This window comes from Vigna angularis, chromosome 5 (genome assembly GCF_016808095.1).
Source record: "Vigna angularis cultivar LongXiaoDou No.4 chromosome 5, ASM1680809v1, whole genome shotgun sequence".
Lineage (NCBI taxonomy): Eukaryota > Viridiplantae > Streptophyta > Magnoliopsida > Fabales > Fabaceae > Vigna > Vigna angularis.
Window position 1 is genome coordinate 40,939,456 of NC_068974.1, and position 24,795 is coordinate 40,964,250.

Here is a 24,795-nt window from a genome sequence, read left to right on the forward strand (position 1 = left end):
TTTAAAATAAATACACATAATGTTGTGTTGGTGTGACTGAATTTTAAGAATTTAAATCAATGTGGATTACGCAAGCCAAATGTGGATCAGCCTATTGTTGGTCCATGAGATTGTACGTTATGCAAGACAAACCTAAACGGATCATCAAACTAAAATATTCGATTCGTCTCGCATCTTTATATGTCAATCTGTCAACTGACGCACATAACCTGTCTCACATTGTTACTACCAACAATACATCGAAAAATAAATGTATAAAAAATAAGTTAATTTAATATTTTTATACAAGAGAAAAAAAATTGTTGATTTATTCAAAAAATGAATGAAAAATAATCATGGTAGTGTGGTCCATTTTGACTCTCATATTTAATCTATAAAAAGTATTTCAGAATGTTTTGTTTTACATAAATATAAATTATTTTCTCTAAACTCGTCTCATGTGATATTTGCCTGATAATCTTAATTAAATTAGTAAGAATAATAATTTATATATTTAATTTCTTAAAATAAATAATATAATTTATAATTTTAAAATTTAAGTTTAAGAATAAATATGAATGAGAAAATTATTTAAAATAAACCCACGTAATGTTGTATTAGTGTAAAACAAGTCCAAATAAATCAACAATATCATATTATCTATAACAAATTTTCTTCTAGACAAAAAAAAGTAAATTTATTTACACAATTATTGGTTTCCTACAAACATGCGAATATCTACAATTCATATTTGAATAAGTTCAGACTTTTTTACATGGTTGTCAATTTTCTGGCGTTTCCTTTTTCATATACTTTCTTTACAATTCCAAACAATGTAATATACTTTGAAGTAACTTTTGTAGATTATCCATAAATTTGTGTGACTTTATCTCAATTCAACGTATCACTTATAATTTATAATTAATTCACTTAACATAATGGTACTTTATATTAGTTTAATTTCAAACATATTGACCGAGTTCAATGTAGATAATCATATTTTTTAAGAAATAATCAAAATTTATTCATAAAAACCATTGTTTTGTTTATTTCACTACATATTTTTATTCTTACATAACTTTTTATAATAAAAATCTTATATGGATCTCCTCATTGACAACTGATATAGTTAGTATTAATATCACAGTAATATATACTCTGAACTTTATTCTTATTTATGCTTTGTAAAATCTCAAATTATTATGTTTACTAAAAGTTTTTCTCTATCCACATTTACTTTGACATTTCTCATCATTTACTAATTTTAAATATTTAATATTTATATTTAAGACATATTTTAATAATTTAAAAAGACATAACAACAAGAGAATATAATTTTAAAAAATATTTATTTAATTCACCATAAATAAAATATTAAATGAAAATTTTATTTAATTAACACACCACAAATAATATTAAATATTAATAAATAAATAATATTTAATACTATTTATTTAATACATTTAATGTATTAAAAACATTAAATATTTATCATAAAGTCATCTGTTTTGTTCAGTTCATCTAGCATTTAATGTATTACAAACAATAAATATCTATCATAAAGTTAAGTATAAGAAAGGGTAGAATGATGCAGTAAATAAGTTTTGAAAAAAAGAAGTTAAAATGGTTATTTTTTATATTTATTTGAGATGGTTGTTTTGTTCTCTTTGTACATTTTCATTGATATTATTTATCTAACTTTAAAGACTTAATTAGATTATTTATTTTAATTTATATATATCTTTTTTATACTTGATTAAATAAAAATTATAAGGATTATAATAAATCAAAACTTGAATATAAAAACTAAAATACTACTTAAGATAATTTGAAGCATGATTTAAGTGTTTTACAGATAAATATATTAGTCTTAGCAATAATAGTACTTTATATCAATTTTTTTTAATTACATTTATAAGAATGTTATTAATAAGTAACTTTTAAACCTAAAATTTGAAATGATAATAAGTGAAAAAAAGTTTCATTATTCTATTCCTAATTTTAGAAAAAATATTTATCCACATCTTTATATCGAAAAGTCAACTGATTATCAATTTTTTTTTTCATCTTCATCTTTACCGAATAATAAATATATATTTATATTCAATACTATTTTCTTACTATTTCAATATTAATTAATTAATTTTTATAAAATATTAAAAAAATTATGATAAAAAAATATAATATTATGAAAATATTCAATATTAAAAGTATTATATATATTTTTTTAAAATATTAAATATTTATGAATATATTATAGTTATATATATTTCAAATTAGAACATCAAATTTCATGTGAAGCAAAACATTTATTAAATTTACAAACAGAAATTTAATTGATAAATATTTTTAGAAAAATAGAAAAAGCAAACAAATATATAAATAAAAAATATCTTAAAATATTTATTTATTTTAATTTTTAAATTATAATGAAATCTTTTTTTTATACACTAATAAAAATTATAATATCAAAATCACACAAAAAAAAAACTAATAATAATTAAAATTTAACATATATGTTTAATTATAATATGTTGGATGATAAAAAAAATTGTGATAAATAAATTAAATTATTATATTATAGTAAATAAAATTTATTTATACTATTATAGTGATAAAATATATGTATGATAATGAGTTAAAAAATAAAATATTATATTTAAAAAATACCACAACAGTATTCTACTATAATATATTGGTCTCTGCATATATTTTTAAAAGGCATCTGAGCAGCAATACTCTTTGACATCAATTGTCATCTTCACTTATTCATTAACAATTTTTATATACTTTTACCATTCATCTTTCTTTATTAATAGTTACTTTTAACTTCACAAATCATCAAAATAATTGGTTCCAATAATTGTTTTAACTCTGAAATATTATCCAAACATACTTTAGATAGTAAACCAAATAATATTTGTCACTAAAATTTTGTTATAAATACAGGGATCGAATGATTGTTCCAATAATTAGTTTCATTAGTGATCCAAATTAATAAGAAGTCATTGTGTATGATGTTTAGATGAAAGTGAGTATTTTTGTCACCCATAATCTGATTTAAAAAGTTTAACATTAAAAGATTTTTCTATCAATGTCATGGAAAAAATCACCATCAATTGAAAATTTTACACATACCATGCCTCTTATAGTGTTTTGATTAAGTGGCATGTAACCTAATGTTATTCTTAATCATTCTTCGACCCAAAGTAATGAAAAAAATATGTTCCATGAAAATGATCATGATTGTGAAGGTTTTTAATGTCAAGTTTCTAATAAGGTCAATCAAAATATATAAGTTTATTATTTTATTCAAATTATTACATGGCTCAAAATAATTTTTGTAATTAATATTCCTCACCACAACATATTTTCCCATACGATAACATCATTTTGCATGCATCCTTCACAAGTTTTATCTTCTTTATTTGTATGTAACTTCTCCTGTGCTGCTTCTATAATTCAAACAACGTAATATACTTTGAAGTTTCTGATAAATTATCCATTAAACTTAAGTTGATAGATGAAAAAGCAGAAAAAAAAAGGAAAGAGAATTGAGAAGATATTATCTCTCTCCTCTCTGTTCTGGTGTTAACCCTCTTCCCTTTCCGCAGGAGGGACATGTCTTGAGCCCAAATCCTTGGCAATCAAAACATCTGCACATTTAAATTGAGAAGATGAATATTGTAGAATCGAATTAGGTTTAATGTTAGATTCTAAGAACCCAACTTACTTCCATCGTTCAAACATATTTCCGTTCTTTTTGTTCTTTCCAGTGCCCTGCCATTGCCAATTAGGTATCGGATCCATGTATCCACTATTCAATCCAATTCACAACACAAACTTACCTTACACCCCGGACATTCAACAGCTCCCTTCCCTCCACAGCTTTTACAGCTTTTCTGTAACTGCACAACACCATATCAAATCATATCAGAATTCCTTTCACTCAAACTAATTTCATTTCACGTCAGGTAAAATAAGAGACCCACCCAGTTAAGTGATTTAGAAGCAGAAACAACCACACTCGTTCGTCTTTCGGCTATGATTCGATGAGGCGCCGGTGGAGGCGCCAGCCCCTTCCTGCAAATACCAACGCCCTGCCACAGCCCTACCACCGTCTCCATTTCTCTCTCCCAACTCAACGACACCTCGATGATATTATAACGTATCTATCTATCTCTAGTTATACACGTGTACTATTTCTATCCACCTCCCACTCCATTATTTGTTATTAATCCTTGTATACTCAAAATCCAATTTCCTTTTTTTATTCATCAATTATTGTCGACCAATCACTTTCTAACATTCAAAAATATAAAACATATTCTCATCACGATAATTATTGTATTATTATTCATATTTTTTTTCTTAAAATATCACTATTATCTCTATAGAGTAACAAGAATATTGTTTTTTTTTTAATTCAAATCAAATCACCAAATTAAAAGTATATTTTGTCACTTCTATTTCCATTTCAATAAAACTTCGAAGTGTCAGTTAATTCTATTTTTGACATGTGTTAAGTTATTATAATATAACAAATATAGAAAATAAATTGAGAGATCAAAATACCTTTATATAAGTCAATTCACTCAATTGATTGTGCGTCTGTCTCGAATACAAATTTTTCAGTTAACCAAAACATAATCCGAATTAAAGTAACTCATTTTTACCTCCACCAATAAGTCACTTTAAAACCCTTGATAAAAACCCGTTCCAACTTTGGAAGATGATTAATAGGAAATAGTGAATCTGATTAAATGTCATCTTAAATTAATAAATCAATCAGAAACTGAAATTAGATAGATCCTAATATGAAAAACACAAGTGTTTTTACTTGGAAATGCAGGAAGCACTCGTTCAAATTGGGCGGCAGCACCAGAGAAGAAACTAAAAATGACTAAGAAAATGAGTGCCGAGATTTTCAGGCCCTTCATCTATCTTAGATTTATTTCTCCAATAGCAATACCCAAATGTAATGAAGTTAAAAGTGAAAGAGTGATATTATTCATAGTAACCCATTACAGAAACATCTTTCCTTTCTCTCTTTTACAATGTATCAGCACATTGTTAGCCTCGGCCTCAGGCTCCTTTTCATTTTCTGATTGAAATTCTCTAGCCACTTTTCCGTTCTGAATTCGCAGCTTAATTACACCAAAGAACTATTCTGGGTTGAGAAATATCACCATATTGCTCCTTCTTAATAATGATTTATCCCACCTGATACAGGGAACTGCACAAGTCTCTACCACAACAACAGAAGGAACAAAACCAACACCTTTAGTCCCTGCTCTTTCTTCAAACAAATAGCAAAAAAGTTCGGTTGCAAAAGATGGTACTCCTCTCCTCTATCCTTCTTATTGGCTATTTATTTAGTCATTCAGTTATAAGATTTATAATTCACAGCAAAAGACAAAAACTTAGGAGAATGCTTAACAATTAAATCTGTAGGGATTCTGAATCTTGACAATCACGAGCAAAAATAAATTTAGAATTGGATAAAATGAAAGAGCAGTAACAATCACTTGCCAATAAATTTGATTCGTTTAGTAGCAGGTTAATTTACTAAGCAATTAATTCATTTTTTAGATACTTTACTAGCATTGTTCCTTTATCCACTTGATGTCTTCCTCTATATTAATGAGTTTGCTGTATAGTGATCAGTAGGCAGCAGCATTATAAGCCATATAGAAGAAGTATCAAATTCGAATGGTGTTCAGGCGAGCCATGTTATGATTAACTGAAAATGCAAAGGGTGTGCAATAAATAATTAGAATTCATAACTGAGTTTGCAAAATATAAACCAGAAATTTTATGATGGCCTTCACTTCAACAAAATGTTTCGCTGGCTATATTCATCATCTTTAAATTCGAATTACAAGTTAATTGTCTTGTCTTTGTGTTGACTTAGAACGCTAATGGGGTCAGCGGTTCTAGTCTAATTAGCCAGCTTATCTCAATTTTATTATTCCAATAGTTCACTTCTCACTTTTCCCACTATCTTATTGTTACCGAATCTTAGTAATTACTTTATTTTAAATCAGTTAAATCTATGATCACCAGTTAAAATTTGCAATTCAATTATTAAGTTCATTTAGTTTGCTTGCAAAACCCCTTAAACTCAATTACTGATGACTCCCTCTTTGTGTAAGATGAGAGGCCAAGCCTTCCATGCAGAGAACAAGTGTTGGACTGATCAAACAGAGTGACGAATGCAACGAAAATAAGGATGGATGGATGAACGAATTCAGTGACTATGGTGCGGTGTGTGATGCGAATTGGATTAAGAAAGCATTTTGTATGAGGAAAATGGGCTTGCCAACTTATCGATATTAAAAGGAATCTACAGGAGAATGGGTTTAGCATTCACAGATAAAGACAAGCATATTGTTTCTCAAGAATACACTGTCTCCTACAAGGGGAAGAAATGAACAAAGTACCAGCAGACTACATCACAGAAACCAATTCTTACTGTTGCTGTTATACAATGCAAACTTATGATATGACCAGAGGCAGCAGAGAACAATGGACGTGACCTCCTTCCTACGACCTTTTATCATCAAAGTCCCTTACGAATGCCAGTCAACTGATTCACAAGATCTTTTTCTCCAGATTCTATTAGGACATCGATTGCACCCTCTTTGTATGGAGGTTGCAGCGGAACTGATTTTTTAAGCATTATCTTGGCCAGCTTTGTGGCCTCGGTCAGGTGGCTTCTTTGACAAAGGCCAAATAAAAGAATAGAATAAATATCAGAGTCAATGGCAGACAAACATCCCTTGTTCTCAATTGCTTCAAGCAAGTAGAATCCATCCAATACCCGGTCCTTCATACAGAGCTCCTTTAGCAAAAGGCTAGATGCCAAAGTATCAGGTCTGGCAACACCAGAAAGCATTTCCATGAAGAGCTTCATTGCTTCGTCCAGCTTTTTAATCCTTATCAATGAAATCACAAGTGAACTGCAACAATCACCATAAGAAACACCATGTTCCACCACAAACTTATCAATCAACTTGTAAGCTTCTCCTACACGACCCTCAACACAAATGCTATCAACCAAAGTAAAAACAGTAACATGATTTGCATGGCACCCCGAAGCTTTCATTCTATCCAGAATATCCAATGCTTTCGTCCACTGCCCTCTCTTACAGAAACTTTGAATCACAGATGTATAACTAACAACATTTGGACGGCAATCCCCACCTTTCTCCATTTCATCCAACAACTCCAATGCCATTTCCATAGATCCAGACCTACACAAGCCATTTAAAATGGCTGATAAAAGGACCAAATTGGTTGAACATCTATGTACTCTCATAACCTTAAGCAAAGAATAAGCATGCTCTGGGCGACCCACATCACATAATCCCTCCACTATTGCCATGTACGTAATAAGATCAGGGTAAAGACCGTTCAAACTCATCTCCCCGATCAACTTCTCAGCCGTTTCAATGTCGCCATTCTTGCAACATAGCCTAATAACCACATTATACATCACAGTGTCAGCACCGATGTTGAAACTCTGCTCCATCTTCCTCAACACCCACAATGCCACGTCAGCTAGTTGGGCTTCTTTGCACAGTTTCAGAACCTCCCTGAACATGTTGACATTGACTAAACACCCTTCGGCCTCATAAGACAGAATGAGATCACGAATAATTTGGGGATTTTGCTGAATCCCAAACAACTTGCAAGCTTTGCTGTACGTGTAAGCACTGTGCCTGTAGCCAGATTGAAATCCAGCCCAAACAAAAAATCTGACGCCCAATAGAGGTTGCTTGGGATGACAGGAATTGAGGACTTCAATGACACATTGAGAATCGAGTTTAGGCTTAACCTTGGACAATGAGTTCTCAACACTGCCATTGTTTTGGTGGAGATGGGTACAGAGGGTATCGACCATGCCCATTCGGTGGGTGGAGAAAGGAAGAGTTTTGAGTGCGTCGCAACGCGAGAAAAGCCGAAACTTTACAAATTGGGGCATAGGGTTAGTGGACGAGAAAGAAAAAGGAAGAACGACGAAGGTTGCGTGAAACAGAAAAGGGTCTAATTGATTTGATTATCAGTGCCTGTGTATGTGAGGACGAGACTCCATCAGCCAAGAAATGAGTTGAGTTGGTTCCTTCCTCCTTCTCACACCGCTTCCAAATCCAATGGTTTTTTCAAACATCCTCTGGATAAAAATCAAAAGATACTAAATATTTATTGTTTAGTTTGACAAAAATCTATAATTTTTTATTTATGTAAACAATTTAAAGTTTGATAAAGTATATATTATTTAGATAGTTTTTAGAAACTTTAATTTAAAAAATATAATTAGATTTTAGTGGACCAGGAATTATAAACAATTATAGTTGACACTTATAAATATATACAATTTATTTGTATTATTTATTATTATTGTAATGATTTAGGATTATTTGGGATAATCCGCAGGAATGGTAGCAGAAGGATATTTAAAGTTGAAAGGAAAAAGATGAAATGGGATAGGGAACGAGTGCGACAATGAAAATTGGGAGTGAAATAGATAGAAAATAAAAGACAATAGAAGAGACTAGATGACGAAATCAGGATCAACCCCTGTCACTGCCTCTGCAAAGGTTCACCCTTCCAACGATCCCGAACTGGACCCGGACTCTTACGCCCTCGAGAAGTTCAGACTCTACGAAACCAGAGCGGTAATTATCCATTCATTCGTCACGCAATAATCTTTTACACAACCGATTAAATTAACCTATTTTGAAATTGCAATCGCAATCGCAGAGGTTCTACCTGATCGGAAGTGATCGGAGCAAAAGGTTCTTCCGAGTGTTGAAAATCGATCGATCAGAGCCGTCGGATCTGAATATCAGCCAAGACCCCGTCCTGTATTCACCCCAGGAGATCAAGAGCTTGCTTCAGCGGATTGCTGAGGGTAACAGAGCCACTGGCGGCCTCACTTTCGTCGCTAAGGTTTTCGGAATTGCTGGTTAGTACCTCTCTCTCTCTCTCTCTCTTCTCTCTCTCTCTCTTATCATGTGTATATACATGTGTACTATATATATCTCAACCAATTTCTCTATCATTTCAAGGCTGCATCAAGTTTCTCGAGTCTTACTACTTGATTCTCGTTACTAAACGTAGACAGATTGGTGCTATATGTGGCCATGCAATCTATAGCATCAAGGAGAGCCAATTGATAACCATCCCACATGTTTCAATCCAATCTGATTTAGCTCACTCTAAGACTGAGCTCAGGTAGATAACCCTTCCAAAACGTTTACCACATCTAACATCAGTTTCTTACCATCACCACGTCTCACTGCAGGTACAAAAAGCTTTTGTCTAGTGTCGATTTGACCAAGGATTTTTTCTATAGTTACACTTACCCTATAATGCAAAGTTTGCAAAAGAACGTTTCTCCTAGCGAAGACGGAGGGATGTCGTATGATAATATATTTGTTTGGAATGCATATTTGACACAAGCAATCAGGTCAAGATGCAATAACACTATTTGGACCATAGCTTTAGTTCATGGTCATTTTAGGCAGGTACGTTACTTCCTTTCTGCCGTCCGTCATTCATTATAGTTCGTTTCTTGTTAAATGAAAGCCTACTTGCTCTTCTTTGAAGCATGCATTTTCATTAAAGATCCATGGTAAATTTACAATTATTTATAGTATACCTGCTGGTAGAGCAAGATGAAAAATGTCTTAACTTCACTATTACTGGAACTCGGGATAGAATAACAAGTGGTTAGCTTCAATACTCACAAAAAAATATAGAAACACCCCAAACTTAGAACTTTGGTTGTCTCCTCAAACAAGAAAAAAGAAAAAGAAAATAAATACATTTATGGTTTTAGAAATATAAAAGATAATATTTTAGAAGTATTGGCCCCAAATTTCTTCTATAGAAATTAATAATTATGGCTAATTACTCGTAGAAATAAACACCTTTTATAATTTGTTTTCCTCAATTGAAATGCATCAGGTGAGTGTTCCACTCAAGTCAGCATTAAAAATGCACAAAACAAATTTTCCCTTTATAGAGGTTGTCATAAAGGTTTTGGAGCCATGAAAGCTGAACCCCTTTGTATCTAGAAGGCAAAAGAAATAACAGGCTAGCACAAATTTGTGGGTTTCTAAAATCTAGAGGCCCTCAATAACTGGAGGTCTTATGCAAAGGGTCTTTTTGCACGGATTATTCTACACACATGCTCTTCATCTGTCATGAAAACATAATAAAAAATGTGTGGAAGGATCACTAAGGTCTTTCTTGACTTGTAATAAGGCCTTACTAACAAATAACATGGTTTTACACCACTTGGGGAAACAAGAGAGCATTTGTGTTCTTACTTCATAAACACACATAGATACACAAGCACACACACATATATATTTCAAACTCCTAACTAGCTTTTATTTTCTTTGAAATTATTTTGAACAATAATAATTATATATATATATATATATATATATATATATATATATATATATATATATATATATATATATATATATATATATATATGAACTAGGCAGGTTATTGCTTTAGATACCCAATATTTTCCTCTTTTTGGTGGGTGTGATAAACACTCTAAGGTGTGGAAAGCATTTGTTTTTCATTCGGCTCAAAGGTTCCAAAACAAAATCTTTCTGTTTGGTTCAATTGGGTAACAAAGGATAATGATACATGTTAGGTTGGCCATTTTAGCTAAGTGATTATAATTCAAAAAATCAATGTCTTGATTCTTTCCTCGCACAAAATATGTGATCATGAAATTAAAGAGATTGAAGCAAAATAATTGTATGAAAAACAATGCAAAAAAACTGATAATTTTGAATTTCAAATCACTATCTACTATCTCACTTGGTTAGGCTGTAAGTGCTAAATTTATGAAATATCAAGTCACATCCATTAATCACAATGAAAGTTATGTCTCATATTAGCTTTGAGTAAATGTATCCACAATTCTAAAATTTCTCATGCTCATATAACATGCAACTTTTTATAATTTAGAAAAAGATTACGAACCTGTGCAACTCCATTACCTCTCTAGCCAGTTGCTAATTGGTCCTCAAATCCAATTGACCATGCAAAGTAAAACATTAGTACTGTATTTCTGGATCCTGTATTTTTTTTAACTTAATGCAATAATGATTGCCAAGTACTGGATAACAGTGAGGGCCGAAAACAGTATATTTTATTGATTGATGAGACAGGCATCTGGTTGGTGGTAATGGGAAGAAATGAGAATTGTCATAAAACTTGTTATCCAAAGATGTTTTGTTGCTTTAAAACTTTAAAACTAATCCACTGTAATATATTTTTAAGTAATAATGGTTTTCAAAATCATTTTGAAGTCATTTCTTATGAGTAGTTTTCAATGAGTAAAATGCATAGAAAGTAATGAAGAGGCCCTTGACTTTCGAGACTATGTTTGTCATTCAATTCATAACATGATTCTATCTTTAGATTCATTATGGTGTTTTCTTGTAAATCCATTTCGTATCCACTTTCATACAAATATAAGAGTGATTTTAATTTTAGACTCAAATATGAATTCCATTAAAGATAAAATAAAGTACTAATATTATAATATATGTTTCAAGAAGAGCAAATAAAAAAGGAAACGGAAATCATCAATAATGCAGCAACTGTTCGGAAATTTTGTTCATTGACTTCATTCAATCACGACTTTTGATTGAAATGATCTTCTATGGCTTATAAGAGCTATTTGAGTGTTTCATTTCAATAATTTGTTGCGTGTTGGAAATATAATCAGTCCACATGGTTGTGTAGTTTCTGCTTATTCAGATCTGGACTTAATACTTACAATTGTGCTTAAGGATCGGGTTTGAATGTACTCATTCTTGTCATGTAAGAATCTTGTGTCTCATCTCTGTCCTTGTTGAGGAACGGGTATACTCATATCCACGTTCATATCGACTCTTGTAGTATCTCAAATATTTACTAAAAAATTTTTTTACAAAAAAGAAGTCACATCAAGGGGGCCATGATATTGTCAAGGATTTAATGTTAGGGGGACACATTTTATTTTCTTCAATGTCCAATGTCAAGGAAGAAATGATAATTGCATAAATCTTAAAATAGATTACCAAATAACAATTGCATAAATGTGAAGTAATTGTAGAAAAGAGTAAAAAAAAAACACATAATTGAAATTTAAGGGAAATTACAACATCTATTTCTTTTGCAAATGTTAAGTGAACCATTGAGAAAGAGAATGAAAAATTGTGAAGCAAAATAAGGGTTCTTAAAATGAAACAAAACTAAGAACTAAAGAGAAAAGATATAAGTGTTTGAAGTTACCTAATAAACTAAGAGTTTACACCATTGAAATTGAGACTTGAACATTTTCACTTCATAATTAAAAAACAAGTAAAAAACTATCAAATGTGTGCCCTAGAAATGATTTAATTTGATGAAATTGAGGTTTACATTTCCTAAAATGTAATACATCGTTTGATCAAAACCACACAAAGGAAAACAATTGTTACTTGAGGTTGTGATAGAGGGAAAATACCTTTTGAATCTAGTGAACTTAGTGGACATTGAACGAGTTGAACAATTGAGAGAGAAAATGAAAGATTGTGTAGCGAAAGAAGAGTTCTTCAAATGAAACAAAACAAAGGATCAAAGAGAACAATGAAAATAAGATTTTTAGGTTACCTAATAAACGAAGTGTGGTTTAGTAATATAAAATGGGTATGGAGATTGGGACAAGACAAATATGCACATACCGTCAGGTTCAATACGAGGATTCCCTGTCAAAATTGGATAGATTTGAACAATATCTATGGGTGTGGTTTATTTGCGATCCTTATTTATCCTCCATCGCCTTTACCCACTTTTATTACGTTATTTTGCTGTCTTGGCAATTAGTTTAACTATTCACAACAATTGTTATTGTATAATTTGAATTGTGGTTCTAAAAAATTGCAGAGTCGTCTATCAATTTTTGGAAGAGACTTCAGTGTTTCCCTGATTTCTAGACGATCTAGACATTTTGCAGGGACACGGTAAGCTCTTATTTTTATATTTTATTCATGTATTTCTTATTTCACAGTTGATTCAAATGTCATGAATCACTATGATAATTTAAATTAGATAAGTGTTCTCTGTGTTTTTGTGATTATATTTTAATTTCATCCTTAGAAGTGTTTTGTTAAATTTCTAGCTATATATGATTTTTTTTCAAATTATATATTAATATAATATTATTCTTCTCTTTCTCTGTGATGATTAATGGTAGAACTATCTAGTACATTGTAAAATTTCCCAACTAGTCAACTTTTTTCTAAAGCAATTTTCTATAAGGATTATTTTATAATTATAGAAATAAAGTACAAATCCTTTATAATAAGGAAAAATTGGATTATATATGTATTATTAGGGACATTTTTATTCCAATTTCATATCTTTGTTATTAGAGGATGTCAAAGCTCTTCTATTTATTTATTGTCCTGTTTTCGTTTTCTTAATACAAATAAAACACTTGTGTTGTCTCATAAACACGTTTCAACTAAATGTCTCTCTCTTTCCTATAGTTTAACAGTTTGAATGACTAGTCAACTGCAAAGCAACAGTGGTTGATTGGATGGATGATGGTTGCAGTTCCTTCCACAATGAGAAAATACTCATTAGAGACCATGCTAGACCATTCTATAAATTGCTTTTTTGGTATAATTTTAAACGAGGAAGAATATTCTAAATTTCTATTGTTTCAAGATGTACGGAAGTGACTATCCTTACAAGTCTTATTTTTATCCTACATTTGAACTATAATTTTTTATGGGGCGCCTAAGTCCTACATTAAGCAATATGAGATACTCCGTTCGTTTCCTTAATAGCTAGCTTTTGAGGGTGGATTTACCAAGTGCTTGGATGTATAAATTGGTATCAAAGTTGGTTGTCAATGAATTTGAAAGGGCTATCTGTGGAGGGTTTTGACCGGTTAAGGGTTCTAACAATGGAGAGTCGTGTGAATTATCACTAAGTGAAATGTGGTAGAGTAAAAGCTGGTTATGATTCTTTGCTCTAGTTTCTGACCATGTGTGTCCCTCTCCCATTTTTAACTGTTCTGCACTTTTAGTTTATTCTGAGATATCCGTGTTTGACTATGCCAACTCAGTCATGTCTCCGAAGTTTGAATTCATGCATGCTTTATTTTTGTTCTCATTCCACATTGATGATACACATTATCCAATTGTTTTCTTTTCTCATGTCCTTTCCATTACCTAGATCTGATGATCATAACTCTGCTTTAAGGGAACATTTTTACGTCTTTATTTGTCCCGTGTTTATGCTGATTAGGTATAGAAATGAAATGAATTCATTTCTCTAAAAAATGATCTCAACATCTTCCATGTGGGGTAAACGTGATTCGAAAATGATTAGGGAACTATTATTATTGTGTTCCTTATTCTCCTTTTTGTACACCTAGGTTTCATTCTTAGTTTTGAATTTGTTTTTTTGGTAGCCTGTTGTTTTCAACTTGTTCACCTAACTTCTCAGTGGTCTGCATTTGCAAAAGAGGTCTAGCTTTACACATTCTAAGTAAAGAATTTAACTTCATGATCTGTCCTTATGCATTCAGTCTTAAATTAGTTAGGTAGATTTGGGAGCATTTTATTGTGATTCTTGCCTAATTCAGCTTATCATTCCTCTATTTTTCAAGTTCTCTTTTTTTGAGCTTGGTGAAATATGGTTTTTCAATTGTTTAAGCTGTGATGATAGTCGTTTGTATGTTGTATATTTGACTAATTACAGGCTTTGCATCGTTTGGTGCAATTTGATGGAATGATTAGTACCATATTTCTCTTATGTAATGAGTTTTGTTGCCCTGGATTGTTTTTCCTAGACTTATCTATCATTATTTTTTTGCAAGGGAAACTTCTACTCTTCTAAATAATTTTCCCTAGAACTATGATTTTTTATCCTATTTTCATTTCTTGCTATTGTTTTATTCCATAGGATTGTTTATATTAGATTTTACAGTGGTTCCTGAGCCAAAGTTTTGATTTTGTGGTTATTATAGTTAGAGCAGAGTTCATAGTACACAATTGGTTAAACATTCGCTGATGCTTGTTCTCTACAATTTTAGGAGTTTGTGTTGGTTTGATTGGAATATATATGAATTAAACATGGAAATATTCTTTGATATCATGAGTTATATGTATTTTGAGCTGATGTTTGGTTTTACATTGTGTCTATCTGGCTATAACAGTAACGGTTAAACTAATTTTCTCTGTAATGAAAATTTTCTGCAGTTACTTGAAAAGGGGTGTTAATGATCGGGGGAGGGTTGCTAATGATGTTGAGACAGAGCAGATTGTCCTTGATGAAGAAGCTGGCTCTTGCAAGGGGAAAATGAGTTCAGTTGTGCAAATGCGTGGATCAATACCACTTTTTTGGTCACAAGAAGCATCAAGATTTAGCCCTAAGCCTGACATAATTTGTACGAAATAGTTGAGATTAATATTTATCTTGTTCATTGTTCAATTTCATGCTGTTATAAACTATAACGCAGGAAATTCTGTTTTTTTGTTCTTTTTTTCCTTTTTGACTTCCAGTGCAGAGGTATGATCCGACATACGAAGCAACTAAATTGCATTTTGAAGACCTTGCTAAGAGATATGGCAATCCAATTATTGTTCTGAATCTGATTAAGGTAATTCCTCAAATAAAAATAGTTAGTTAGTGCGGAAAAAGTTAGTAAATATCTATCTACTTGTTAATTGATTCTTTTTTTCTTTTAGCAAGGGACCTACATCTATTTGCATCCTGGTTCTTGTAGTGAAAATTGATTTCTGTCCATGTTTCGTGCTTCTACCAAATGACTTCCCATTTGAAATTTGAATTTCAATCTAGCAAGTTCTTTTCATTCATCATATCAAATCATAAGTGCAAATTGCAAATGAATAAAGATGTAAAAGAAACGCCTAACACACTGCTAACAGTGCCAAGCATGCTAGAATTTTTTTCCCTACTGTCTTTAGCTCTGAATCCTCTACCGAATATGGTTCTTTGTTACATGTGTTTGCATTAATGAATTGCTTCTTTTGTAAAATAGAAAATATTTTATAGTTTCTTGTAGCTCATTTAAAAGATGAAATGCAGACAGTTGAGAAAAGGCCTCGAGAAATGATGCTGAGACGTGAATTTGCAAGTGCTGTTGGTTATCTTAACCAAATTCTACCAGTAGAGAACCATCTTAGATTTATTCACTGGGACTTTCACAAATTTGCAAAAAGGTAAGCCTACTGTGCTTTATCTCTTAGTCTCACAGTGGTGGTCTTTTACTTTTCCTGCATTTCAAACATATATGTGACTATTCTATATTCTTTTGTGCCTTTTCAAAGCAAGTCGGCCAATGTTTTATTAGTTTTAGGAGCTGTAGCAAGTGAAGCGCTTGATTTAACTGGTATTTACTACAGTGGTAAACCCAGTATAATAAAGAGGGCCAACAAGAGTAATCGAACTAGCACAGGAAGGTATGATCTATCATTGAAATTGTTACTTGACATTCAATACAGTGTTTTTCTTGATTTTTACATATTTTTTTTCGAATTGTAACTCTTAACATGGAATTACATTTTTTACTATCCAGTATTATCTAACCAAACCCTTTTGTTTTCCATAAAATAGCAAAGATAGGAAAAAAATGCAGGGTCCTGTTACCTTTTCCACCTCATACTTCTGCTTTGAGGTTTGACCACCTGCTGCTCTATAGCCTTCACTGTTAATATATGCTCTTTCCAGAATTAAGAAACATAGAACTAGAAGTCTCCATGAAAATCATGAACTTTTTGAATAAATTCATATCCTTTCTTGTTTTGATCTTGCACTTCTTAAGGTTTTGATCTATACTTAAGCTTTCCTGTCTTATCTATTTTTGGACTTTGAACATGAAGTTTGTTTCCGGTTGTCTTTTCATTTTTGTCTGTTTCACTTCAGTTTTGGATTATTGAGAAGTTGACTTAATTTGTAATGAATGATGATGATTTCTGATAACAATGGAAAGCTAGGCCTTAGTAAGGTTATCAAACTCGCGAGTTAACTCGTTAACTCGGACGAGTTTGCGTTTCCAGTGCTGGCTTCCGAGTTAACTCGGAAGCAAACTCGGTGGAATCGTAACTGAACTCGATGGGATCGGTTAAAATCACGATTTTGCAATGATTTTGCGCGTTTGAAATAGGGAGAAACGAAGAAAGAGGAAGTCCTTTTGAGTTTAGGGTGTCGTCGCGTTTCGATGCCGTTCGTGGTCGCACTTCGTTGGCTCGTCTTCGTTTACTATGCCGAACTTTTGGGCCAAAAATAAAAAACATAAACACTGAAGATAGAAACGCACAAACAGTGGAGTGGATTTCATTTCTTTAATAAAACTCTAACGATTTAATTTCTTTAATAAAAGCACAAACAATGTCATTTTGGGGTTCTAATGTTAAAATAAAAAAGCTTTACTCCACACGCAGAGCTTGAAGGAGGCGAGATCAAGAGCGGTTGCGGCGAGCGCAACGGTGAGCGCGAACAAGGAGAATGGAGCAGCCAAGCGAACGATGACCACAAACCAGGTGATCGGCGAACGCGAAGGCGAGCCAACGAAGTGCGACCACGAACAACAGCGAAAAACGACGACACCTTAAACTCAAAAGCTGGGACTGGAAACGCAAACTTGTCTGATGATACGATCTTGTCCAGGAAAAAGTATGGGGATTAAAGAATGCGGAATAAGACAGAGATGGGGACGCCACAATCTAGCAAATTGATAAGTCAAGTGAAGATTTTGCCACAAATATTAATCTTTGATAAAAATTAAAGTTCTAATCCAAGAACCAAGAGAATCTTCTCTGACTCAAGTGTTTACATAAACTTTTAGTATCTTTATATACAGGTATGTAAGTTAAAAAAATCTCGAAATCCTAAAATAAAGCCCAAAGCCCAAAACACAAAAATCACGAGTTTACTCGAAAACCGAGTTTGCTTCCGAGTTAACTTGGAAGCCAGGACTGGAAACGCAAACTCGTATGAGTTAACGAGTTAACTCGCGTTTGATAACCTTGATTTGGTATCAGTAGAAAATAGGACTGATTTTATTATTCTTAATCATGAAAAATACATTCTCATATCCTTTATTTGTAACAATCTAATTTTCCTAAAAAGGGAAACTAGGGAAACAAAACAAAATAGAAGATTATACGTCTATTTTCTTTAGTTAGGAAGATTCTAAAGATATCTTCTCTAATTACGACACTCCCCCTGTAGTTGGTAAATGAATATCAATCATTCCCAACTTGCTTACAAAATCTTGAAATCTACCCGGAGAAAGCCCTTTTGTAAAAATATATGCTATTTGAAGTTCTGTAGGAACATGAGTTGTAATCAGAAAGCCTCTGTCAAGATTATTTTTGATGAAATGTCTGTCAATCTCAATGTGTTTGGTTCTGTCACGTTGTACTGGATTATGGGCTATGCTCATGGCAGACTTATTGTCACAATGTAGTTGCACCGGGTTCTCCACTTTGACTTTAAGATCATCCAAAATGATTTTCATCCAGTGTTCTTCACACATTCCTTGAACAAGAGCTTGAAATTCAGCTTCTGTACTAGAACGGGATACTCTATCTTGCTTTTTGCTTCTTCATGTTACCAGACAATCTCCAAGAAGCACACAATACCCAGAAGTAGATTTTCTGTCAGTAATAGAAGCTGCATAGTCAACATCAGTATATATCTTCATAGTCAATGTCTTCCCTTTTGAATAATAGCCCCTTTCCTGGACTTGACTTCAAGTATTGGAGATTTTTGTCAACTGCTTGCATCTGTCTCTCTCTTGGATCATGCATAAATTGGCTCACTACACTAATTGCATAAGCAATGTCTGGTCTTGTGTGTGATAGATAAATCAATTTTCCTACCAATCTCTGATATTGGGCCTTCTCTACAGGAGCACTTTCTTCACTTCCAATTTTGTGATTCTGTTTTATAGGAACTGTTGAGGTTCTACATCCTAGTTTTCCTGTTTCTTTGAGGATATCAAGTACATATTTCCTTTGGGAGATGAAAATTCCGTTCTTGGAGTAGGCAACCTCTATTCCAAGAAAATATTTGAGTTTTCCTAGGTCTTTCATTTCAAATTGAGCTGCCAATTTATCTTTTAATGCCAATTTTTCTATTTCATCATCTCCTACAATAATCATATCATCTACATCGACAAGCAATATAGTGAGTTTACTTGTAGAAGAGTGCTTTATGAATAGAGTGTGATCTCCTTGGCTTTGTTAGTATCCCAAGGAAACCATTGCTTTTGTAAATCTTCCAAACCATGCTCTAGTGGATTGCTTAAGCCCATACAATGCTTTCTTCAGGAGGCATACCTTGCTTCTTTCATTTTTCACTTCAAAGCCCAGGAGGCTCCGGTGACCTTTTCTGAGACAACGACAACGTGTGGGTCACACCGAAAAAAAAGGAGCAGAACTTAAAACTCAGATCTACTTAAATATAGGCCAAACGGGTCGTCACCGACCCTAGGAACAAACTCAGGAGGCTTTGACGACTCTGCCTGTGGCGGCAAGTGGGTTTCACCGGAGGTGGGTGCGTGGGCTACACACGCCGACGGCGGTGGTGGTGAGTGGCGGCTTCTCTCCTGGAGCAACGTCCGACATTGTGGTCGTCGGTGTTGGGCGCATCTTTCTGCCCTATCAACGACCCCAACCGGCGACGGCGGCAACGGCGGTAGTCAGACAGCGGCGGCGGCGCGACTTGTGCAGCGGGATGGAGCTCCAAGATCAGAGCTCTGACACCCAGTAGAAAGTAGGACTGTTTTTATTATTCTTAATCATGAAAAATACATTTTCATATCCTCTATTTGTAACAATCTAATTCTCCTAAAAAGAGAAATAGGGAAACTAAGGAAACAAAATAAAATAGAAGATTATACATCTATTTTCCCTAATTAGGAAGATTCTAAAGATGTCTTCTCTAATTACAATAGTAACTAAGAAAAAAATTCAAACCAGAACCTTGCTCTAATACCCAATGATACGATCTTGTTCAGGAAAAAGTATGGGGAATAAAGAATGCGGAATAAGACAGAGATGGGGATGCCACAATCTAGCAGATTGATAAGTTAAGTGAAGATTCGCCACAAAGATCTTAGTCTTTGATAAGAATTAAAGTTCTAATACAAGAACGAATAGAATCTTCTCTCAAAAAATACAAAATGCATATAATATGACTCAAGTGTTTACATCAACTTTTAGTATCTCTATATATAGGTATATAAGTTTAAAAATACCTCGAAATCCTAAAATAACGCCCAAAACACAAAAATGACAGAAAATGAAAATTACAGACGCAAACTTTCACTTTCACTTAGCGAGGCCCACTCGCCTAGCAAACACTGATTGGGTCGCCCAACAAATTTAACATTTTGTAAAATTAAAATAAAATTAAAATTTATTTAATTTCTTAAATTATTCTATAATTGTGTTCATGATCTTCATGTTCTTTATTTTCCTCCTTCATGGAATATTATAAGTTTCATGGAGACGTGTTATCTTTGACCTTGTCATAGATCCTTTGAATGACAAATGTTCTTCCTCAAGTTCTTCTCATATATGTTTAGGAGATAGTACTTTATCATACCCTCTTTCTTGAAGAGAATTTGTTCTCAAATTTGTACCACTTGAAGATTCCTTATCACATGAAGTGTGGCCTAGGACCAAATAACAAACGTAGAACTAACAGCGCAAACCTATTACTAAGAATATCAATCTTTGGCTGGGTTTGTCTGTGTACTGGGCTGACAGCCCAACAGAATGCTACTGCAGTTTTATTTTATCATAATTGTAAAAGTGCAACATGTTGCTTTAGAGAATGGAAGTTCTATTTATGTTTTCAACTAATTCTTTATTTTGTTAGGGATGCTTCACTGAGAGATCTGAGAGCTAGTTCTGGTGATATTGTGAGGATTGGGAACAGTAATGAAATGATAAACTCTGTGGTTAACCGAGACAAAGAGACTGACACTAACCATCAGAATAAAAAAGATAATTTTAGTAGTGATGCACCACATTTTCAGAGTGGAGTTCTTCGTACCAACTGCATTGACTGCTTGGACCGTACAAATGTTGCCCAGTATGCATATGGTCTTCAAGCTTTAGGACGCCAGCTCCATGCAATGGGTTTGACTGATGTGCCCAAAGTGGATCCTGATAGTAGTATCGCTGCAGCTCTAATGGATATGTATCAAAGCATGGGGGATGCTCTTGCTCAGCAGTATGGTGGTTCAGCAGCTCACAATACTGTATGACATATTTTATGAGATTCTCCTTCACAAATATCTAGTCTCCGTCTTCTTCTGCTGTTTGCTATAATACATGTGTGTATATTTTGGTGAATGACAGGTGTTTCCGGAGAGGCAGGGAAAGTGGAAAGCAACAACACAATCAAGAGAGTTTTTGAAGTCCATAAAACGATATTATAGCAATGCTTACACAGATGGTGAAAAGCAAGATGCAATAAACTTGTATTATTCCTCTGTCCCTTGGTTAATCTAGTGTTGAATAAATAATTAATATTTTAAATATTTAATATATTGTTCTTTTTCCAGATTTTTAGGTTACTTCCAACCACATGAAGGGAAACCTGCTCTGTGGGAGCTGGATTCAGATTATTATCTCCATGTATCTGGGGTTGGGGATGATCTAATTCCTGAGAAGTGGTGAGTCATCCTAGTTAAATTGGCTGATATTAAAATCCATTAGTGACATGCACATGCTTCTATGATATTTAGAATTGATTTTCTCATTTCTTTTGTATGTAAATACAGTTTCTATTGTTTATTTTCCCTATCAGTTCAAATTTTCTTCCTGAATTTTTCAGTTCTGAACCGAATCCTAAGCCTTCTGAAAGTGGTGGAATAGTATTCAGCCCAATACCCGCTTGCAGAGAAGACTTTTTACGGATAAAGTTGACATCGTTTGACAAGTTAATTGAGAAGACCTGTAGTACAATTAAAAATGTAAGACTATGCTCTGAACCTGATCAAAGACCAGGTGGGAGTTCTGGAAACAGTGGAGTGGCACCTGATGCAGCGTAATTTCTCTTATTCTGAGTTGCTGTTTAATGATTTTATTTCTCGTTTATTGTACTTTTTATAGACTGCTTCCCTTTTCTCGTGATTTTCTGACATGCATATGTAAATATTAGAAATTTTCTTGCCATTCCACTTAAAGACCAGTTCCTGTAGCTTTGGTTCTTATTATAAGACAAAAGTAGCTGATTTTGTCTCTCCCTGCTTCTTAGTACTTACTTGACCGGTTTTATCATTTCTGTTATCATTTCAAAAATAATTTGTTAGGACTGGAAATGTGGGCTTACATTTTGAAACTAGGCCCGGGATTTGGAGAGTGCAGGAGAGGAGAAACAAGGGTGTGAATAAAAATGCTGATGTGGCAAAGGGTGTAACAAAATTAGTTAAGGTGTGAGAAGTAGTGGGAATATAAAGGGGAGGAGAATGAGAAGAGAGGATACGAAAATATATTGTGGAATTTTGTTATGGCTTGAAGGTGCTAACTTGTTTAGAGGATGCGGCAGTAGAAATCACCATCCTACTGTATTTTCTGTTTCATTTTTGAAATAATCCATATATTCTCTCATTTTCCCTGTTTCTTCTTCTACTTTTTGGGTCTCTGACATAATTGGTCCGCATGCCATATTGTCCTGTGCTTTTTAGCTTCTGTCCCTTCAACTAATTTTCTATCAATGCTCAGGAATCTAATTGAGATAGTTTTGTTTGATTGGTTTATGAATGCCTATTAAATTTTGTGATTATGAATGAATAATTCACCGCATGTTCAGTTCAGATTCTAACTAACACAAGCAGCAAAAAGTTGGATTCCTTTCAATCAACTCCCTCTGATGTCAAACAACATCAAATAGAAGCAATCCATTAATCCGCTTGATAATTTTGGTAGATTATTTAGAAGACAATCTCTCTTGAAAGTAAGATTAGAATCACCATTTCTAGATGAATGTAATTTCTGTTTAAACTTAGTTGCCATTTAAGCCATTCCTTCCACCCTAACCATGTACATCATTTTGTATGGAAATAGTGGGTAGAATTTCTGACTAGTGTGAGATGCAAAAGCTATTCAGTGATCTAAGTAACTTGAGGTAATTTTGTCGAGACAATGATTGTTTGTTAATCCCCAGTGAGATACAGCTAAAAAGCCCGAATTGGCTTTTTGGCCAGAGAAAGTACGAAGAGGGTTCCTCTGCTGCAAAAGTAGCTTCTTATGAAACTGACGTTGAAGGATCTCATGCTAATGGATTTTGTGACTTGAATTGGCTTTCTTCAGGCAGTGATATGAATGAAGAGGATGTTTTCCAAAGGTATGTATCTTAAAAGTTCATTATCCTTGTGTGACTTCATTGCACCTTCCATTTTTCCTTTGATGATCAGTATCCCATTTGATTATTTTTCTGTTGGCTAACGTTTGCACTGTAGGTCGCTATAAAACTCATTTGTATGTTTACATTGTGCGTTGTGATTTTTTTAGCTCTAGACAGAGCTGCCATGCTGATAATGGGGAACAGGCTTGGTGCATTTGAATTTGATCCGTTAAGTTGAGCTGGTGCTCTTAATATTTTAAGTGACCACGAATAATTCTAAACTTGTTTATTTTCTACAATTAAGAAGTAAATTCATGCTACAGTTGGTTTAAATTATAATGAATGAAGGATTTCTTTTAAAAATTTATGAAGTGCTTGTCTAGGATCTACTGTATTTATAACTACCTGAAATCCCATTCTTCATTGGTTGGGAATCCAGTGTTGTCTCTTCGGGCATATTAACACTGTAGACAGTCCCACATTCTTTGTTCTCACTTGATGCCTTTAGTTTGTTCAGTTTACAGATGATGCTCTTTTTATACTTTTAATCTGGTAGGTACCTTGCAATGACCTCAGCAAATGAGGCGAATGGGTGGTATGGAGGTAGTCTCCTCGGCGATCAAGATGAAAGCAGTGAGATATATAAACATTATGCCGAGCTATGTCAGGTATGTGCTTTAACCGTGAGATATATAAACATGCCCACATAACTAGTACTTTGTATCTGGACTTATGTATGAAACACTTACCATTGCTTGCTTCAAAGAAAGCGCTGTCAGAGGTACAAATCTCTCCTTTAGTTTAAGTACATGCTGGGTTGATTGGCATGTTATATTTTTAATAAGAAATGACAAAGAAATAAATATGAAATGAAGCAGATAAAACAGCATCTTTATTAGGATGTGATATGCATGTTTGCTGCCAAAATGTAGTTTTTACCGCCTTTATCCTTGGCATGCATGCAGGGACCTGCCCTGGAACTTTTCCAAAATGACTCTGAGAGGGAGCAACACTACGCAGATGCTTTAAGCACGAGTTCATATGAAATTGTTAATGATACTAGCGTTGCGACAGAAATGGAAGCAGCTCTAAAGGAGTATGACCAAGTTGGTGCGGACCTTGGGATCATTCCCAGATCTTGTAAATTCTTTGCCGATGATCCGAGTTGGCTTACAAGATGGTTAACTGGGGAAGAAAAACTACAAAGGATATGATGAGTTATTATTTTGACATGTATAATTTGAACATTTGTTTCTGTACTATTTTAACTCGTAGTTCCTTATACAAAAGACGTTGTCAGTTTTCTTATCATTTGGTCAGGCCTTATATATATATATAATTAATTTTTCTTTTTTAAATTTGAGCACATTTTTTCTCCATAGGATTGCCTTGGTTATTCCATACTCAAAC

General features: G+C 33.2%; 3 protein-coding genes across 5 annotated transcripts; 1 reads left to right on the forward strand and 2 right to left on the reverse strand.

Moving 5' to 3' along the window:
• Positions 1-3,260: 3,260 nt before the first annotated feature.
• Positions 3,261-4,170, reverse strand: LOC108340027 (protein PHOTOSYSTEM I ASSEMBLY 2, chloroplastic). Its single transcript, XM_017577255.2, has 4 exons — positions 3,972-4,170; positions 3,828-3,887; positions 3,713-3,759; positions 3,261-3,635 (listed from the first exon to the last, which is right to left on the reverse strand). Exons 1-4 carry the CDS (start codon positions 4,104-4,106, stop codon positions 3,545-3,547), a joined length of 333 nt encoding a protein of 110 aa, XP_017432744.1. The 5' UTR covers positions 4,107-4,170; the 3' UTR covers positions 3,261-3,544.
• Positions 4,171-6,276: 2,106 nt separating this feature from the next.
• On the reverse strand, positions 6,277-8,310 carry LOC128196758 (pentatricopeptide repeat-containing protein At5g47360-like). The gene has a single exon (XM_052878309.1). The coding sequence runs from the start codon at positions 7,964-7,966 to the stop codon at positions 6,542-6,544; it is 1,425 nt and encodes a 474-aa protein (XP_052734269.1). The 5' UTR covers positions 7,967-8,310; the 3' UTR covers positions 6,277-6,541.
• Positions 8,311-8,433: 123 nt separating this feature from the next.
• Positions 8,434-24,743, forward strand: LOC108340283 (phosphatidylinositol-3-phosphatase SAC1). Of its 3 annotated transcripts, XM_052878306.1 has the most exons (16): positions 8,437-8,660; positions 8,746-8,950; positions 9,054-9,219; positions 9,290-9,512; positions 12,931-13,007; positions 15,258-15,445; positions 15,561-15,658; positions 16,108-16,241; positions 16,350-16,481; positions 20,911-21,295; positions 21,396-21,517; positions 21,602-21,712; positions 21,874-22,086; positions 23,206-23,385; positions 23,942-24,053; positions 24,351-24,743. In XM_052878306.1, exons 1-16 carry the CDS (start codon positions 8,541-8,543, stop codon positions 24,597-24,599), a joined length of 2,715 nt encoding a protein of 904 aa, XP_052734266.1. In that variant the 5' UTR covers positions 8,437-8,540; the 3' UTR covers positions 24,600-24,743. The 3 variants fall into 3 exon arrangements, with proteins under 3 accessions (XP_052734268.1, XP_052734266.1, XP_052734267.1); XM_052878307.1 differs by lacking the exon at positions 16,350-16,481; XM_052878308.1 differs by lacking the exons at positions 23,206-23,385; positions 23,942-24,053; positions 24,351-24,743 and adding an exon at positions 22,852-23,199 and having other exon boundaries at positions 8,434-8,660.
• The last annotated feature ends 52 nt before the right edge of the window (positions 24,744-24,795 follow it).

What these genes read in the sequence shown, in the direction of transcription:
- LOC108340283 (XM_052878306.1), top strand. Translation starts at nt 8,541, where the DNA reads ATGACGAAATCAGGATCAACCCCTGTCACTGCCTCTGCAAAGGTTCAC. An exon ending in GGAGTGGCACCTGATGCAGC is followed by an intron (nt 22,087 to 23,205) that starts GTAATTTCTCTT and finishes GTTAATCCCCAG; the next exon opens with TGAGATACAGCTAAAAAGCC. An exon ending in ATTATGCCGAGCTATGTCAG is followed by an intron (nt 24,054 to 24,350) that starts GTATGTGCTTTA and finishes GCATGCATGCAG; the next exon opens with GGACCTGCCCTGGAACTTTT.
- LOC128196758 (XM_052878309.1), bottom strand. Translation starts at nt 7,966, where the DNA reads ATGCCCCAATTTGTAAAGTTTCGGCTTTTCTCGCGTTGCGACGCACTC.
- LOC108340027 (XM_017577255.2), bottom strand. Translation starts at nt 4,106, where the DNA reads ATGGAGACGGTGGTAGGGCTGTGGCAGGGCGTTGGTATTTGCAGGAAG. An exon ending in TTGAATGTCCGGGGTGTAAG is followed by an intron (nt 3,760 to 3,827) that starts GTAAGTTTGTGT and finishes TGGCAATGGCAG; the next exon opens with GGCACTGGAAAGAACAAAAA. An exon ending in AATATGTTTGAACGATGGAA is followed by an intron (nt 3,636 to 3,712) that starts GTAAGTTGGGTT and finishes TTAAATGTGCAG; the next exon opens with ATGTTTTGATTGCCAAGGAT.